At 41.9% G+C, this 19,731-nt stretch overlaps 1 protein-coding gene across 1 annotated transcript in view; it reads left to right on the top strand.

Annotated features, from left to right (window-relative positions):
* The first annotated feature begins 205 nt into the window (after positions 1–205).
* The window catches only part of LOC138954655 (uncharacterized), a 45,626-nt gene continuing 26,100 nt past the window's right edge, over positions 206–19,731 (top strand). Inside the window, exons 1-3 of the mRNA XM_070326446.1 lie at positions 206–934; positions 1,799–1,997; positions 2,489–2,767. Of these exons, the coding sequence (XP_070182547.1) occupies positions 803–934; positions 1,799–1,997; positions 2,489–2,767 (610 nt within the window). The 5' untranslated portion in view covers positions 206–802. The remainder of the gene's footprint in view (positions 935–1,798; positions 1,998–2,488; positions 2,768–19,731) is intronic.

Below are 19,731 nucleotides of genomic sequence, written 5' to 3' on the forward strand. Positions count from 1 at the left end.
CTTCTGATTGGTACACTGCGGAACAAACTATTATACTATCCCAGGGGGCGACGAATACAAACGCTACTTTACAAGGTCGTTCGTTTTTCTCCAGAAAAACTGTCACAGACTATTCTGAAGAAAAAGTTAATCGCAATAATGCTGCAGAAAACCAAGTAAACATTATGCTTCAGAAAAACTGTTTTACTGCAGTAAAAAACGTTGCTTCGGCGAAAGATGACATTATGCAGAAATGCTGCAGAAAAGACAGTTTTTCTCCAGCATTTCTGTTTTTCTGCAGAATAACTGAATAATGTCATAATCCGCCAAGAGCCAGTACAAAATGCTGCAGAAAAAATGTAAACAGGTTTTCTGCAGTAAAACAACAGCACCGTTTTACTGCAGCATTCTTGATTTCAATGTTACTGCAGTAAAATGTTTTGCTGCAGAAAAAAACGCTGCTTCGGCGAAAGATGACATTATGCAGAAATGCTGCAGAAAAGAACGGGTTTTCTCCAGCATTTGTCTTTTCTGCAGAATAACTGAATAAAGTCATAATCCGCTAAGGATAGAGAGCCATGCATACAGTTTAGAGTTGCCTGCTCTGGTCGGTATTATTGTTGTCAGCAAACGTATGTATGGTTTTTTGGATAACACAAAGAACTTTCAAGCCATTAATTTGTGAGGATGACAGTACAGAACAAATTGCCAAAACAGATTGACTGCATGTGCATAATGATGGAAGTAATAGCATATGCTTCAAAAACAAACACATTCAAAGTCATTCCTCTCAGCCTAAGTTTCATTTGTCTCAGACCCAGCAATGGTGCCAGCTCAGAACTGTCGGGTAGAAGCAAGAAGCGGATCCTGGACATTTGACGGATCCTGCAACATCACCAAGACTTTCTCCTCCAGCAACAACTATGAATGTCGGGTCTTCAGAGGTACAACTCAGGTAATGATTTTAAGTTAACGAACATGAAGCAAACGAATTTTAACAAAAGAAACACGAAATATGCCTTTATGTCCGTCGTCGTGTCTGTCTGTCAGTCTCACTCTCTCTCTCTCTTCTCTCTCTCTCTCTCTCTCTCTCTCTCTCTCTCTCTCTCTCTCTCTCTCTCTCTCTCTCTCTCTCTCTCTCTCTCTCTCTCTCTCTCTCTCTCTCTCTCTCTCTCTCTCTTTTTCTTTCTCTCACCCCCACTTACTCTCTCTCTCTCTCTTTTACTCTCTCTCTCAGACACACACATACACACACACACACACACACACATACACACAAACACACACGTACACACACACACACGCGCACACTTTTTCTCTCTCTCTCTCCCACTTTCTCTCTCTCTCTCTCTCTCTTTCTATCTCTCTCTCTCTTCCACTCTCTCACTCTCTCTCTTTCTCTCTCTCTCTCTCTCTCTCTCTCTCTCTCAGATACATACATACACACACACATACACACACACACACGCACACAAACGCACACGCAAACTCACACGCACACCCGCTCACGCACACACACACACACACACACACACACACACACACACACACACACACACACACACACACATACACACACACACACACACACACACACACACACACACAAGAGCATGTGCAGCGAAAAATACAGATTAAGAGTCAGCAGTAAAAACAGAAAAGCTGACAAAAAGACATAAAGAGATATATTTGAATCAATATTCAGATAATGCATGGGCAGAGGCATTTTCACAAACAGTGTTTACGTGTAACGTAATTGCACTCGCAAACACTTAACTACACACAACACAAAACAACATGATTGTTCTGCTTCCTACAGAGTTCCCAGCCAACCTCAGTGAAATCAGCTAGCTACACGCCCCGCCCCCACAGTAACGCCAGCTACCGTACGGGATCCTGTTTCTTCAGCTCTGACTTCACCAGTCTCCTGTCCGGCATCACCAGCAGACAGGACTTTTACTTCAGGATTGACGTCTATCCCGGTCCTACACGGCTCGTTAAAGGGCCTGTTACACTGCGTGAGCTGATGAATACATACGCTTATATTGCCAGTACCACGCATGGACAAACATTCAAACCGTAGAAACATTTCACAGAAGTTTTGATTTTACGATATGGTTGACTCGTTGTTTATGCCAATCGTGTAAGATGTTTGAAGTATGTTGTTTGCTACAGATATTAGTAACAAAAAGTGCAAGCGAGATCTAACGGCATGCTTAGGTAAGTTAATTATCTGTATATGTAAATGCGTGTCTGTCTATTTTCCTTAAAGACCACTGGGTCGACGTACTAAAAATGTAACGAATTGAACGTTACAAAACCTATGATTCTTAGGTGGGTTTTTTCCTGATTAAGATTGTGCCCTTCCCCTCTGTCTGCTTATATGCCTTTCTTTCTCTGTTTCGTTCTTTATTTCTTTCTGTCTTGCGTATTCCATTTGGTCGCGGTCATTGTTGAAGTCGTCGTTGTTGTTTTTGTAGCTGTTGTTCTGTGATGACTGTAACCACAGAGAGACCAGTGTCCCCCACCATCCGCTGTCCGGACATCGTGGCTGAGAACACGACCTTGACCTGCACGTGCAGCACCACAAACCTCGGTCAGCCTGCAGGTCGCCTCGCCTGGTCACGTGTCACTGGCGGCACCATTATAGAGGGAGAGTATGACGTTACAACTCTGACGCTGCCTTCACAGACTCTAACACGTCATGATCAGGGAGTGAACAAGTTTCACTGTGACGTCAAATGGGCTGCAGGCAGCTACACGGCTGTGTACACAGGCAACATTGGATGTAAGTGTTATTCTAAAGTTATCTGTATATAAAAATGCACAGTACCTTTTTTTAAATCAGTTCTGCTCCCCCACTTAGAGAAATACTCGAGATCAACATCCTGACTGCTTCCTGTGTAGACTAAGAGTTTTCTCTGATTACTTAATTTTTAAAAAGTCATTATTAATTGCTTTGATGAATCTGGGTATATAAAATAATACTGCATCGCAAGATCAAAAGGCTTTGTTTGGGTCTGACATAAGAACACGGCGGTAGTACTGTGCAGGGGAAGGGCCCCGGATATGGACCAGTTTTTACATTTAGTCAAGTTTTGACTAAATGTTTTAACATAGAGGGGGGAATCGAGACGAGGGTCGTGGTGTATGTGCGTGTGTGTGTGTGTGTGTGTGTCTGTCTGTGTGTGTGTGTGTGTAGAGCGATTCAGACTAAACTACTGGGCCGATCTTTATGCAATTTGACATGAGAGTTCCTGGGTATGATATCCTCAGACTTTGTTTTCATTTTTTTGATAAATGTCTTTGATGACGTCATATCCGGCTTTTTGTGAAAGTTGAGGCGGCACTGTCACGCCCTCATTTTTCAACCAAATTGGTTGAAATTTTGGTCAAGTAATCTTCGACAAAGCCCGGACTTCGGTATTGCATTTCAGCTTGGTGGCTTAAAAATTAATTAATGACTTTGGTCATTAAAAATCTGAAAATCCTCGCGCCCCCTAATTGGCGTAGAGGCGCGTCCCCCGGTTGGTGGATGGGGGAGCCTTCTCTACTAACTTCTGAGAGAAGGTCGCATCACTCTCGATGCCGTGAACCTAATTAGGATTTTTTTTCTTGTTTCTTTATTTCTGCCTCCCCAAAGTCCTTTTACTTTCCTTTTCTCACCCATAAAATTCTTCACTTATTACCCTTGTTAAGTGGTTCTTGTATAGAATATAGTCAATGTTTGTAAAGATTTTAGTCAAGCAGTATGTAAGAAATGTTTAGTCCTTTGTGCTGGAAACTTGCATTCTCCCAGTAAGGTCATATATTGTACTACGTTGCAAGCCCCTGGAGCAATTTTTTGATTAGGGCTTTTGTGAACAAGAAACAATTAACAAGTGGCTCTATCCCATCTCCCCCCTTTCCCCTATCCCATCTCCCCCCTTTCCCTCGTCGCGATATAACCTTCGTGGTTGAAAACGACGTTAAACACCAACTAAAGAAAGAAATCTGAAAATTGTAAAAAAATTATTTTTTTTATAAAACGATCCAAATTTACGTTCATCTTATTCTCCATCATTTGCTGATTTCAAAAACATATAAATATGTTATATTTGGATTAACAACAAGCTCTGAAAATTAAATATATAAAAATTATTATCCAATTTTTTTTTTCGAAATCAATTTAAAAACACTTTCATCTTATTCCTTGTCGGTTCCTGATTCCAAAAACATATAGATATGATATGTTTGGATTAAAAACACGCTCAGAAAGTTAAAACGAAGAGAGGTACAGAAAAGCGTGCTATCCTTCTCAGCGCAACGAATACCCCGCTCTTCTTGTCAATTCCACGTGCACTGCCTTTGCCACGGGCGGTGGAGTGACGATGCTACGAGTATACGGTCTTGCTGCGTTGCGTTGCGTTCAGTTTCATTCTGTGAGTTCGACAGCTACTTGACTAAATGTTGTATTTTCGCCTTACGCGACTTGTTTCACTTTCATACTGATAACTTGCTTGTTTCTCCTTAGGAAGTTTCATTGTGTGCTTGGTAGTTATTCTCTCTTGATTAGTCCAATTTAGTGTGACTTAACTTTTACAGACATTTAACAAAAAGTAAATACAGAAACATGCACAACTCTTCCATATTAGGTGTCTGGGTGCCTAGTGTGGACCAGTGAAGAGACAACGTGAATCCTTGTATAAAGACCTCTACTTCAAAACAACATGATACAATACAATACAATACAATACAATAACTCTATTAATCTCTAAAAGAGAAATTGCATTGCTGAGCTTTTGTGTCCGTAATAAAACATACATAAAACATTCAAAAATAAACATTTGTTCTTTGTCATTCATACATTCTTGTGTTCTTATACATTTCTTCAATTCATACATCAATATTCTATCATAATTATGTACATACATTTATTCTCTTATACAACTAGCTGTGCGTTTAACTTTAAGATTATTTCCAATGTACATCATATTTATTTGTTTCAGTTCGATTAGAAAATTATTTGAAACACAACAAGAAACCCAAGAAACCAATCAAAAACAAAGAAAATAAATGAAAATATAAACTTGCCCATAAAAAGCTTGAGGGCTGTAGTTATAGTTTATTTAAGCCAAAGAAGCTTCTTAAGGCCTTATTGAAACCAGTATTTATTTCATTTTATTTTTGTTGTTGACGATGTTCCATGTGAGGTGACACACACAGATTTTGAAAGCGTTCCATTCGTTTTTGTTAGCGCTAGAATGACGGGCCCAGCGCTGCTATTATACAACAATAACATTGCTCTACGTTTTCTTGTTTTTCTCGCCCTGCTATCGAAACCAACCCCTAAATTGCACACGAGCACTAAAAACATTGCTTGTTTATACATTTTGCTCGAACAGAAGTTTATAGAAATCCATGGCTTTAGGACTGTACCGGTTTTTCTGACAACATCCCGGTTCAGCTCATACGCTTTGATTCAGCTGGTACAAATGAACATGTCTCTGATAGTACAATTAGCGCTTCAGTTCGTACACCTTCACTAGATCAAGGAGAAACATTCCCCCAATACAAGTAATGTGTGTTTCACACACACACACACACACACACACACACACACACACACACACACACACACACACACACACACACACACACACACACACACACACACACACACACACACATACACACGACAAAAAGGTCGGTAGCGCCGTTTATTACCAATTCAGTGCCCCATATGGCTTTTTGACCAATCAAGACGGATTTTAGGTGACCCTCTAAATGTTATAACGTTCAGGCAGGGACCCGTTTTGTTTATCAAGCTAAAATTTAGCAAGACAAAGTAAAAATTTAAATCAACCATAATTATCAGCGTGATTGATTCTAAAGAATGACACTTCAAATGCTGTCAGATAATACTTTCTTTATCTAAAAAATACCGAAAAGCGCGTTTTGTCGGTGGGTGCTTTACGGAACAGCAAGGCACCGCCCATCTTCTGAGTGTGCAATGCAGACCCGCTCACTTGAAATCTGAATTATCAAAGTTCGGAAAAATCAAATGAAATTGCGTCCCTCGCTATACGTCAAATGTATCTTTACGTCATTTCCAATCCCTCTGGAGTCGGTCTAAAATCTGTTGCTCTCTGTTCAACAAGAAAAAGCGAAGCAACCGAAACGCATGTTCAACATGGTTTATCTTGTGAGATTGTTGTGTGTCAAACGCATTTGACCTGTGAATATTCATTACGTCAGGTGTGTTACTCTGATTGGCTGACCCAGGTCACGAGAATTCTTTGACTCACAGGCATAATTAGGTAGGTGCGCTCAAGTTCCCATTGCGGCTGTTCTGTCTAATTCGCGGGGTCGCTTCGAAATTTCTCTTGGTCGAATTAAACGGTAATAAAACCGTTATTTCTAATATGCTGTCTGTTTGCAACTAAAAGGCTCATGCTTGATATCTTTTTCTCTCGACATGTCTGTTATAATTTGCTAGCAATCAGCATATTAGCATCAACTCATAATACTGTATGGCAGCTTGTCTCGATTCCCAGTCTATGTTAAAACATTTAGTCAGAACTTGACTAAATGTAACAAAAAATGAGAGGAAACTAAAGAAGAGAATCAGTCTAAAAACATACGAAAAATACGAACACAATGTAACGATGCGTATGTACAAAGCACAGGACACTAAAACACGCACTCACATGCACCTGCCCACTCCCTCCCTCCTCCTCCCCACCCCCAACACACCAACACTCGCGCGATCGCCTTTTACAATACAAGTACGATTGAAAAAACGAAATTAGCAGAATAAGATAGCATTTAGAAATCAACAATGACATGCGACTGTGGCTTGTCTGGTGCAAAAGCAATCTCTGCCTTTAATCTGGCTGAAAAGCAACAACTCTGATAAATATGTCCTCGTCCAATTTTGATTAAGTTCAAAGATGTGAATTAATGTGAACTTGATAATATAATGTATTCTATATTTCTTACATGTTTAGATGTGCCACACAAGAGAAAACCAAAATAGACGTTTTGTGATATAAAAAAAGGAATCAAAAAAGGGGACTGGTAGAGCCTAGAAAATCATGATTTCTTTGCACTTTCGAGATAAATATGCATGGTTATGCCTAATTTCTGTTCGCGATTAGTACAGGCAACTGGCATGGTATAGGGTGACTCCCAAAAAAATGCCACCGACAAAAAAGCAAATAACTTTTACATATGTTGACCAAATGCTTCATATTTTATATACATTAACTTCAGCCTATGCATGGCCTTTCCACGCAGTAAATTAAATGACTGTTGTGCGATTTCAAAACAGTTTCCGAATTCGGGGGTCGACTCAACAGAAAGAGAATTAAAAAACAAGAAAGGTAAGTTGTTGGAACGTTGTTATTAACATAATTACGTTGCAATCACAATTTTCATTTACAAACGTAATTTTGTCAATAACAACGTTCCAACAACATACCTTTCTTGGTTTTTTTATTATGAATTTTGGAACGTTGGCAGTCTCTTTGATTTTGTATTTGTTCAACAGAAAGAGGTTTGACATTTGGAGGTAGCCATACTTACCTGATCTAAATCCTTCAGACTTTTACCTTTTTGATTTGTTTAATGTCTGAGTATACAAAAACACCCCCTCCACCCCCCAGAAAGCAGTTACAGCTAGGTTCAAGGCAATCCCAAGACACGAAAGCGTTGGTGTCATTGACAATTTCGGAGGTGTAATTTGGAACACATTTTGGAGAGACGAAAAAAGTCGGACCATTTTACCTACAGACTGGAAACTTTGTGGAATGGTCGTGAACACACTGAAGTTCATGCACAACAACTATGAAGCCGGATAGTTGTTGTAAAGTTACACTTGCGAAATAGCTCGCAAAATTCATCAATGACATGAACGCATTCCCCCATGTAAATTGCCCTGATGCTGTCTGTAATTGCTGTATTAAAGTCAACGACTGTCTAATGTTGGCTATGGTATATTAGGTCATTCGACTTACCCGAGAAGTAACAATCTGGAGGGCGTGAATCGGGTTAGTTTAGCTACCGCTCAATTTAAAACCTCGTACTGTTGAGTCGATCCCCGAAATTCGAAACTGTTTTTGAAATGGCACAACATTCAGACCATTTAATCAACACAATGGTCATGCATAAGCTGGAGTTATTGAACACTAAATATGTAGAGGTTACACGCCGAGTCTCAGTGATTAATAAAACTAATGGTCGAAGTTAGCGGATCATGAAAAATGCGAGCTTTAGCGAGCTTATTCATGACCGCGAACTGAGACCATTATTTTTTATAATCACTGAGACGAGGTGTGTAACCTCTTTATTCCTCCTTTCTTCAGTTATTCAAAGAAAAGAGGAGTTTTTTTTGCGAAAGTTTGATTGAATCCTATTCACTCTACCAGTCAACCTGCGCAGGCGATCCGCGATTAATGCGCGGTTGTATAGTTCCGTGAAAATCATTCCATTCTGTTAACACTTCTTGTCAGTTTTCCTATTTTGGACTAAAATCAAGTACACAGATATGCTGTTATTCTGCTGTGGCGGCAAAGGCAGATATTGTGTGTTCTATATATGTTTTGGTATCGCTTAGGATAATGTTCTTTCTTCAAATGGGACTAGCAGACGAACTTTTGCACCCGTGTTCCAACGTTAAAAACTGTATGAAGTTCAGTTTTCTGGGGAAAATAGTGTATGAAACCGCTTTATGTTGTTTAAATTGATGCGATGTGTGCATTTGGTTGCGTGTGATCTGTTTATTAAATGAAATATTGTTGAACACTGACCGTCGGATTGCAGTCTGTTGTCGAAGAAACTGAGTGAAAAGAAGGGGAACTACTCTTGTCGCTAGACAAAGTATGAGTTACTTGCCTTGGGAAATTGCTTGTGATGAACGGTTTGAGCACGGCAGATCTAGATTCAGAAAACAACCGAACTCATGGATTTTATATGGAGATTCATGTGTTCAGGCCTGTAGTTGTTAATTTAAATGCGGTATGTTTGTATTGTTTGCTCCAGAGATGTATACTTCGTACATTAGAGCGTTCGGAACTTTTCAGTCGCAAAAAGTAGTACCGAAACAGAACAACTTCTCAACCCATTGCACTATCGAGGATTCAAGCTGTTGCTGGGTCGTTATTTGTTTGGTTGCTGGGTCATTATCGAAAAATAACTACCCCTACAAGTTTGCAGAGGTAAAGAAGCAGAGGGGGGAATAATAAGTTATTCGGTCAACAGTTGTAGAAGTTATTAGCATGTTTGTGGGTGTCATTTTGGAGGGGTCACCCGGTATGAGCAAGTACATGCCAATTATTTACACAATCTCAGTTGAGGTGCTGCAAAACAAGCAAAACTGCACAAATCTACCTGTGATGTTATCAAAACACCCCCAAAAGATTTGTCACCAAACACAGTACATTACTTAAAAGCGTCCGAACTGAAACAATTTGATGAAAGTGGTACGAACGGACTCCTAGTTTGTCAAAATCAGTACGAACGCAAATACACAACATTTAAGGGTTCTCATAGGTTCAGTATCACTCGCAGGCGTACGTTGTGCTATCAGACGACCATTAAAGGTACTGAACTTGTCAAATCCAGGTGCACGGACCCCCTGGGACTTTTAGTCATACCTCAGGCAGCTATCCGTTAGAAGAACTACCAAGTTTCATTGACTTGCACCCAAAGAGTCAAGAACTGCGATTTTTTTACGAATTAATTTCGTACTTGGACCCGGCTGGTCTTGACCTATTTTTGGATCTAAATTTAGATCAGGTAGATCACCACATCATGCACAATAAGACACGTCTAGCAAACTATGTCAGACGTCATCATGAGTTTGTGTAAAACAAAATGGAGGCCGGAATCACTCAGTTGAATCGAACTCCGACCAAACACCACGTAATAACTAGGTTATTTTATGCACTCGCGTGAACAAGAAACTGTCGAGCTTCACAGATGTCGTCGTTGGGTAGTTTTGGGTTTGTTTTACTACCATAGGAAGATTTTTGAACTGTAAATGCACTCAGCTGCAACAAAAACGCAAAACGACGGCCGTGAGCTGCACTGTGCCTTTAAACCACACATCCAATAAAGGTTATGTTTTTGGTGCTCATGTGCAATTCAGGCGTAGGTTTTGATTAGAGAGCGAGAAAAACAAGAATATGTTGAAAAATCATGCAATGTTAACCCACGTTAACAATGTGGTCCACGAGGTTGACTTGTACCTTGGCAATTATTGTACACATAGCTCAATAAATCTACTACCTTTTTCTTGCAATATCATGAATGTGCGCTGCCCACAAGACTTACCGCAACATAATTATTTCTTCAACCAAGTGCCAAAATTAGATTGCATGAACGGAAACATTTGTTGTACAAACCATATAGCTGGAATCAGTTGACACCGTGAATGTGCCGAATGAAATTGTTTTGAATGCTCTCACGCCGGAGGAAGGTGTACGCCCGTTTTAGGGCATATCGCCTTCTTCGCTGGGTTTCGCAGCAATTTTGTCCTCAGACGTAGGTAAGTTGCTGCATGAAATACATGTTTGGGGGCTAAATTACAAGTAAATCGATTACGAGTCACATAAAAATAAATGTATAGATACTCCTCAATGCAGCTATCTTACAAAATATTCGTATTTATGCCTTTCCGGGAGTACGTTTTGTGGTCGTAAATGCGGCGTTATGGATTCAAATTCGACAATATTTGCCTTTCCCTGCACCACACTAGCCTAAATAATTTTACATTCTGATTCATAATATTGTACAATATCTCCCCTTTATTCTGTTATTTGGGTTTATGTGTACTATGACGAACTGTGGCACAGTAAGGCCATTTCTGAGAGTACCTGCAAATGTTGGTGTACGCTTCTGTACCCCTCTTCAAAACACGTAGTGTACGCTTCTGTTCCCAGTAGGTGCACGGTTCTGTATCATTCTGTGTGTGCGTTAAGCGCTAAATTCGCGCAAAGAAGCGGATTTAACATGTTCGAATCGTACAAATATGTTTGCTAGATGTAATATGTCATATTAACACAATCCCAAACACGTTTTTTTTACACATAAGTAGAAGGGCAATGCCAATTAGGCACTGCATACCCCCCCCCCCCCCCCCCCCGCAAAGAACAAATCACCTCTCTCTCTCTCTCCCTCTCTCTCTCTCTCTTACTTCCAATGTACTGAAAAACATGTCAAACCCTTTCATCTTTTAAAAAAAATGTTCGAAAATATCTTTGTCAAAAATAATTCTCTCCCTACGCTTTAAAATCATAACTGTTACTGCATAACATCTTAATCATCATTTTATTAATCAATGAACCACGTTATTATAACTAGTGTTTTGTTACTTTTAACCTGATTACAAATTCTTAGTTAATTAGTTATTCGTTTGGCTGTTCAATACATGTTATATAAATATATAATTGTAATGTATAATGTCATGTATGTCTAAAAGGGACAGATTGGAAGATTAGGCATTGCCTAAAACCTTTATCCCTTTGTATTAAAGTTTTGAATCTGAATCTGAATCTCTCTCTCTCTCTCTCCCGCTCTATTTCTCCCCCGCCCTCTCTCTCTCTCTCTCTCTCTCTCTCTCTCTCTCTCTCTCTCTCTCTCTCTCTCTCTCTCTCTCTCTCTCTCTCTCTCTCTCGCTCTATCTCTCCCCTGCCCTCTCTCTCTCTCACACACACACACTCTCTCTCTCTCACACACACTCTCTCTCCCCCACACACACACACACCCACACACACACACACACTCACATACACACATGCACACACGCACACCCACATCCACACAACTACGCACACACACACACACACACACACACACACACTTGTGCACATAAACACGCACACACACACACCACGCGCACGAGAGAAATGCCCCCGAGAGGGGATGACGTCACGTTGCATTGACGTAAAAACAACCGTGACGTCGTCTACTTCCGCGAGCATGATTGCTGTAGTCTCAGAAATTCTACCCCAACAAAGCGGCCCTGGATGGCGTTGGATCAAAAATCGAAGAATTGGTCGGTACCCCGGCCACCGTATTTAAGTTAGTAATAGTATGTTTCCTTTTTTTCGTGAACTTTCATCCCCAACTGTAGCATGAGTTAGGACATAAAGATTCCTTCTTTATTATGTATTCACGCTGCCAAGACGGGTGACACTGGAATACGCCGCGTCACCGCATGACGTCAAACTCATCAGCTGTTCGCAGTGAGTATCTCCAGAAAATCGCCTCTAACTTCTTCCAAATAACATATCATAACATTGCTGTTGTCTTCACTTTAGCATAAGGTGTTATAGTATCCTGGAATCGATTCATTTTGTTCCTCGGACGCATGTGTGGACGTAGATATAAGATTATTCACAGTTCTCAAGCGTATTCTGTTTAAATCTAGGTTTTCCACGATTCTCATGGAAAATCAAGCTCACGAACTAAGCTGCAGACAATCGGAGAACGTTCGATGGTCATTTATTGATAGTTCAGTCACTTGTTGAGACGTATAGTGCTGTAGTTTGATTACACTGCATGAATTTCTGAAGTCACCCAAGTTTTTGTCGGGTGTGCGCCGGATCCTTTTTTATTTTTTCATGGGGTGTGCCGCGTCACCGATCGGGTGAGCGCCGCGTCAAGTACTTCAAAATATAGTTGGGTCTCTCTGTGTCTGTCGGTCTGTGTGTGGCAGTTTGATGCGAAAAACAGCTCTCCACAGAAATATGACTTAGCTGGATGTTTTTTGTCACTTTTATGCAAGATCAAGAGAACATAACACAGCAGTTGTGTGTTTTCCAGTAATTGTGGACAGACTCAACTCAAAACTCTCTCTCTCTCTCTCTCTCTCTCTCTCTCTCTCTCTCTCTCTCTCTCTCTCTCTCTCTCTCTCTCTCTCTCTCTCTCTCTCTCTCTCTCTCTCTCTCTTTGTTCATTCTATAAATCCCCAAAAGATAACATCTTTTTCTTTCTTGTTTCAGCATATCTGGTCATGGATTTTCGCTGTGCTCACTGTTTCCAGGAGTTTGAGGATTTTAAAGGCAGAGTAAGCCTCCCGTAAACCATCACAGATACGGTCAGGCTTTTACACACAGTACAAACACCCTTTCATTTAAACACTCACCAATTGAGAACATCCTAGGTGCCCTCCGTAAAGAGCGAACAATTTTCAAAGAATTTATTTTTGCGTGGTTTATCTTACCCCTGAGCCATCGTGAACCCGTGTGATCCAGTTTTCCCTTTTCACAATGCAGTCGTCATAGTTAGTCATTTGAATGCGACTCGACGTGAGCTTATCTACAATAGCACGTTTTTTTTTATGCACGAAACAACGGCTGTGGTTCACAAGAACTCTAGCGATGGCTTTTGACTGTTGAGAGGAACGGCGATTTGCACCGATAAACCGGCCGTCGTCTGCTACGACCCTTGCGTGACCCTGCTTCCGGGCTTTTCTTTTTTTAAACTTTCACAACTTCGAATTGTTCTGATCTTGTCTTGATGAAAAACGAATTCTTTTATGATTAAAGAATGTTTGTGTAACAAGCTGTCAATTTATTATTTAGATTTTAAAAGTTAGGTCCAGCGCAAAAACGAGGCGCCGTTGTTGTTAACGGAACAAGTCTACGAAAATAAATTCTTGGAAAATGTCTCACGCTCAACAGAAAGCAGCCAGGATGTTCCCGTTCGGTGAGCGTTCAAATGGAAGTATGCTTGTACTGTATTTAGACGCTCGGGGAGCTCTGTGATGGTTTACGGGAGGCTTACTGTGCCTTTAAGTCTGTAATTAATCATTGCGTTGCAACACATCCAAACAACCAACTGCAGTACCGCTGTGTTTCATTAAACCACAAGACAGGAAAAAAGGAATAATGTTCTCAGATTAATACAGATTGTCTTCCTTGTTGACAAAGAAATAAAATTAAGTAGATGTGCAACGCCAAGGCACTGCATACCCCAGCGAAAGACACACCTCTCTCTCTGTCTGTCTCTGTCTATCTCTGTCTGTCTGTCTCTGTCTGTCTCTGTCTGTCTCTCTCTCTCTCAAACACATACATACACGAACACACACACACACACACACACACACACCCCCCAAGTTACACACGTACACACATACACACTCACTCACACGCACTCACTCACTCTCTCACACACACTTCATACACACAAAACACACCCCCATACGCACATATAGACAGACGGACATACACACCTTTACAAACAAACACACACACACACACACACACACACACACACACACTTACGCACACGCACAAACACACACCCACCCACCCACTCTCTCTCTCTCTCTCTCTCTCTCTCTCTCTCTCTCTCTCTCTCTTATACAAACACACACACCCACACACACACACATGTACATACGCACGCATGTACGTACGCACACACCCACAGAAACACACACACACACACACACACACACACATTGACTCACACAAATCTCATACACACAAAACACACACTCATACGTACATACATGGTTGGCCTAGTGGTAAGGCGTCCGCCCCGGGATCGGGAGGTCGTGGGTTAGAACCCAGGCCGGGTCATACCTAAGACTTTAAAATTGGCAATCTAGTGGCTGCTCCGCCTGGCGTCTGGCATTATGGGGTTAGTGCATGCTAGGACTGGTTGGTCCGGTGTCAGAATAATGTGACTGGGTGAGACATGAAGCCTGTGCTGCGACTTCTGCCTTGTGTGTGGCGCACGTTATATCTCAAAGCAGCACCGCCCTGATAATTATGGCCCTTCGTGGTCGGCTGGGCGTTAAGCAAACAAACAAACAAATACGCACATAGACAGACGGACACACACACCTTTACAAACAAACACATATACACACTCATACACACACAAACATACACACAAACTCATGCACACACACATTCACACACACACACACTCTCTCTCCCTCTCTCTCTCTTTCTTACACACACACACACACACACACACACACACACACACACACACACACACACACACGCAAACGCACACGCACACACACACACACCCAAGTTACACACGTACACACATACACACTCACTCACACGCACTCACTCACTCTCACACACACACTTCATACACACAAAACACACCCCCATACGCACACATAGACAGACGGACATAAACACCTTTACAAACAAACACACATACACACATACACTTACGCACACGCATATACACACACCCACCCACTCTCTCTCTCTCTCTTTCTCTCTTATACAAACAGACACACACCCACACACACACACACACACACTGTACTTACGCACGCACACACACACACACACGCACCCACACACACACACCCACACACACACAAACACACATTGACTCACACAAATCTCATACACACAAAACACACACTTATACGCACATAGACCGGCACGGTTGGCCTAGTGGTAAGGCGTCCGCCCCGGGATCGGGAGGTCGTGTGTTCGAACCCCGGCCGGGTCATACCTAAGACTTTAAAATTGGCAATCTAGTGGCTGCTCCGCCTGGCGTCTGGCATTATGGGGTTAGTGCTAGGACTGGTTGGTCCGGTGTCAGAATAATGTGACTGGGTGAGACATGAAGCCTGTGCTGCGACTTCTGTCTTGTGTGTGGCGCACGTTATATGTCAAAGCAGCACCGCCCTGATATGGCCCTTCGTAGTCGGCTGGGCGTTAAGCAAACAAACAAACAAATACGCACATAGACAGTCGGACACACACACCTTTACAAACAAACACATATACACACTCATACACACACAAACATACACACAAACTCATGCACACACACATTCACACACACACACACACACACACTCTCTCTCTCTCTCAAACACACACACACACACACACACACACACACACCTACGCACACACACACAAACACACACACACACCCCAAGTCACACACAAACACATACACACACTCACTAACACGCACTCACTCACTCTCTCACAAAAAACTTCATACACACAAAACACACACCCATACGCACATATGGACAGACGGACATACACACCTTTACAAACAAACACACATACACGCACACACATACACTTATGCCCACACACACACTTACACACACACGTTTACAGACTCATGCATGCGTGCCCGCACACACACACACACACACACAAACACACACACACACACACACCTTGGGACACCCACACACACAAATACACACACACACACACCACACACATACGAGTACAGACTCATGCACGCGTGCGCACACACACACACACACACAAATACACACACACACACACACACACACACACACACGCACACACACACACGCACAAACAGTAAAACACATGTGCACAAAATGAACACAAACATACACACTGCGCGAGAGAGAAAGACTTCAGGGAGGCATGACGTCATGATGCATTAATTGACGTCAAAGACTTTCGACCGTGACGTATTCTTCTTACGCGAGCTTTTTCCATAAACTTGGAAACTACGGAATTTCTACCCGTCCAAAGCGGCCTTGGGTGGCGTTTGCTGAAAAAATGGGGGCGACTATTGCACCCACCGTATTTTTGTTAGTATGGTCCCAATTTTTGGTGAACTTCCATCTCCAACTGTAGCACGTAGCCGGGCACAAAGAATCCTGAGGGCCCCAAAGGGTTTAAAATCGTGATCGTGATTGGCGTTTTTTGACCTTTCTGTGACCGTGATTGCCGAAATTTCCATTTCTGTGATCGTGATGGGACTTTGCCCGTGATCCGTGATGACAAAAAAATCAAGTCTCGTGATCGTGATCGTCATTTGTTTTCGTGATCGTGATGAGCATTATTGCAAAGCATTTTATTTTCAACGTACATTTTTCACAGCTGTATCACTCTATGATCCTCTATTCGTCAAGGTGTTTGTGATCGTGAAAACAAAAATCAAGGTAACTGTGATCGTGAAAGCTAAAATTTCCCTTCCCGTGATCGTGATGATACCCCCCTTTGGGGCCCTCAATCCTTCTTTATCATGTATTATTCGGTATGCACATTTCTCAAGTCGATTACAGTATAGCGTTCACGGGATACCTCCAGCTTCGCTGGGATAAACAAAAGAAATCACAGCAATCGCAATCTAACTGAAATCTTTGCAGTTAGTCTTCTTTGCATACATTCACTGTTTTTTTTTTTGTCATGGGACATCTTCCCTTCTCATGGCGCTTCTGTCCCTGGAGAAACTTGAACTTTCTGTGACACGTGGAGCACTCGAACTGGGGTTCCTTGTCATGTGAATGCATGTGCTGATGAAGCAGGTGTGCAGAATGAAATGTTTTGTCGCAGGCTACAGTTATGAGCTGCTCTCGGGGCATTACAAGGGCGGATCAATTCACTTTGGAGGGGGGGGGGGTTACAAAATGACTGCGAAGATACAAGTTGACGGCGCCGAAGGCGCCTAAGCCTCTAGGGGGGTCCGGGGGCATGCCCCCCCGGAAATTTTTTTTATCCAAAGAAGCAAAATAGAGCTATCTGGTGCATCCTGAGCCAATAAATTACCTCTTTTTTGGGAGGGTGGGGGGGGTTACGTAACCCGTGTAACCCCCCCCCCCCCCAGATCCGCCCTTGCATTAAGACACACAAGTCATGTCTGGTGAGATTCCGTCTGTTTTGGAATGACTTGTTGCATTTTTCGCAAAGGTGAGGCTTGACACCGCTGTGAGCACTGATGTGACTGTGAAAGTCAGATCTATTCATAAACGTTTTGGCACAATGTTGGCAGGAGTACCTTGGCCCTTGCGCAAAATCATGTTTCATGCGTCTGTGTTCTTTAAGACTGGACATTCGTGAAAAGATTTTCCACAATCTTGGCAAAGTTCCCGAACTCGGGTTTTCTTTGCCGGCGTTGACGTCATGGCTGGGAGGCCTATAGCCTCACTTAGATCTTGAAGTGGTTGCGTTTGAACAGTTTCTTCAGTACTTACATCCACGAAGCTATCAAGAGTGACAGCGGAAAATTCCATCTGTAATGAAATGGAAAAGACACATACACGGATCAGTTCATGTACTTCCTGAGTTCAGCTTGTATCAAAAAGTACGCAATACCACCATTAAACGATAAACTATGGCCAAGTAGAAACGAAAGTTGTTGACGCGGCGCACACCCATGGCAAAGCTAAAAGTGATCGGGCAGACACCCGGCGAGTGACGCGGCGTACACCCGTGAAATCTTTCGGTGACCAAATGAATTCACGAACTGTGATCAAAGTATACCAACTTGAATAACAAAAAGTGACGTGCGTATCACGAAATGGCCTTTAATTACTCTCCAGGTATCTGCAGCTTTGTCCGTGAGGTTATTTTTCCATACGAACTGAGGAATGCCTAAATTTACACTGAATATGCTTGAAAAGTGTACATAATCTTACTTCGAGGGCCACGCATATGTCGGAGGAACAAAATGAATCGATTCCAGGATACTATAGCACCTTATGCTAAAGTGAAGACAACAGCAATGTTATGATATGTTATTTGGAAGAAGTTAGAGGCGATTTTCTGGAGATACTCACTGCGAACAGCCGATGCATTTGACGTCATGCGGTGACGCGGCGTATTCCAGTGTCACCCGGCTTGGCAGCGTGGTATTATCGGCATGAACATTTCTCGAGTCGATTACAGTAGGGGAAGGGCTCGTAATATGGACCACTTTTTGTGTGTGTGCTGATAACTAGCTTGCTTTCTATTGAAGAAATGTCATTTTGTGTTTGGTAGTCCTTCTGTCTTGAGTTAACCGTTACACCTGATTAGAGTGAATAACCTCTGCTAGACATTCAGCAAAAATTAAATACAGACAAAATCACAAATGGTCCATATTAGGAGCCTGGGCGCCCAATATGGACCGGTGAAGAGGCCTTCGCGAATTACTGTAAAAAGGACCCTATACTTCAAAATAACATGATAAAACTTAGTGTGCAAGTCAGACTAATTAAAATATGCTTTAGATTTATCTGTTTTGGGTTGATGAGAGCATTATTTGAAGCACACCAGGAAACTAAAGAAGCTTATCAAAAACAGAGCGAAAATAAGTGAAATTATCAACTACCACGAAAATGAGACAATTTGATATATTTTTTTGAAATTTTGAGGGCTAGTTAAGTTTTTTTCAGCAAGCTTCTGAATAAATTAATGAAAATAGCCTTTAGATTTGATTTTCTTCGATTTTTTTAAGGCGGTCCATATTAGGGGACACACACATACTTTGATATGTTGCTATTATTTTTTGTTTGCAGTGGAAACTCGGGGTCAACACTGCTAAAATGTAACAAATACGGTCTTAACTGTCAAATATATAACAACTTTTGTGTGATAACAGCTTTGGCTGTGGACAGAAACGAGGCCGTTTTAGGCGGCAAATTTAGAGTGAACGCTGCCAAAAGTGAAAAAAAGAGAAAAAGCCTAACGGGTTTGAGGTTTGTGTTTCTACAACTGTTTTGACATGTGAAAGTTATCCAGAGAGGGTTGGTTGGTTGGTTTTTGGAGTTTTATGTCCCTTCAGCTCCAGAGAGGGTGAATACAACGAACGAAATTTTGTTGAGCGCTCTAGCGCCGTTAGTTAGTCAGAACAAGAGGTTGTCCATATTAGGAGCCGGTCCATATTAGGAGCCCTTCCCCTATAGCGTTCGAGGGATACCTCCAGCTTCGCTTGGACAAGAAAAAGTGCATAGTACAGTTATATGTTGACATCTTCACCTCTGAATGCAACGTAAGTGTACTCCACTCCTTACCC

The sequence above is a fragment of the Littorina saxatilis genome, unplaced genomic scaffold (assembly GCF_037325665.1).
Source record: "Littorina saxatilis isolate snail1 unplaced genomic scaffold, US_GU_Lsax_2.0 scaffold_124, whole genome shotgun sequence".
Taxonomy (NCBI): domain Eukaryota; kingdom Metazoa; phylum Mollusca; class Gastropoda; order Littorinimorpha; family Littorinidae; genus Littorina; species Littorina saxatilis.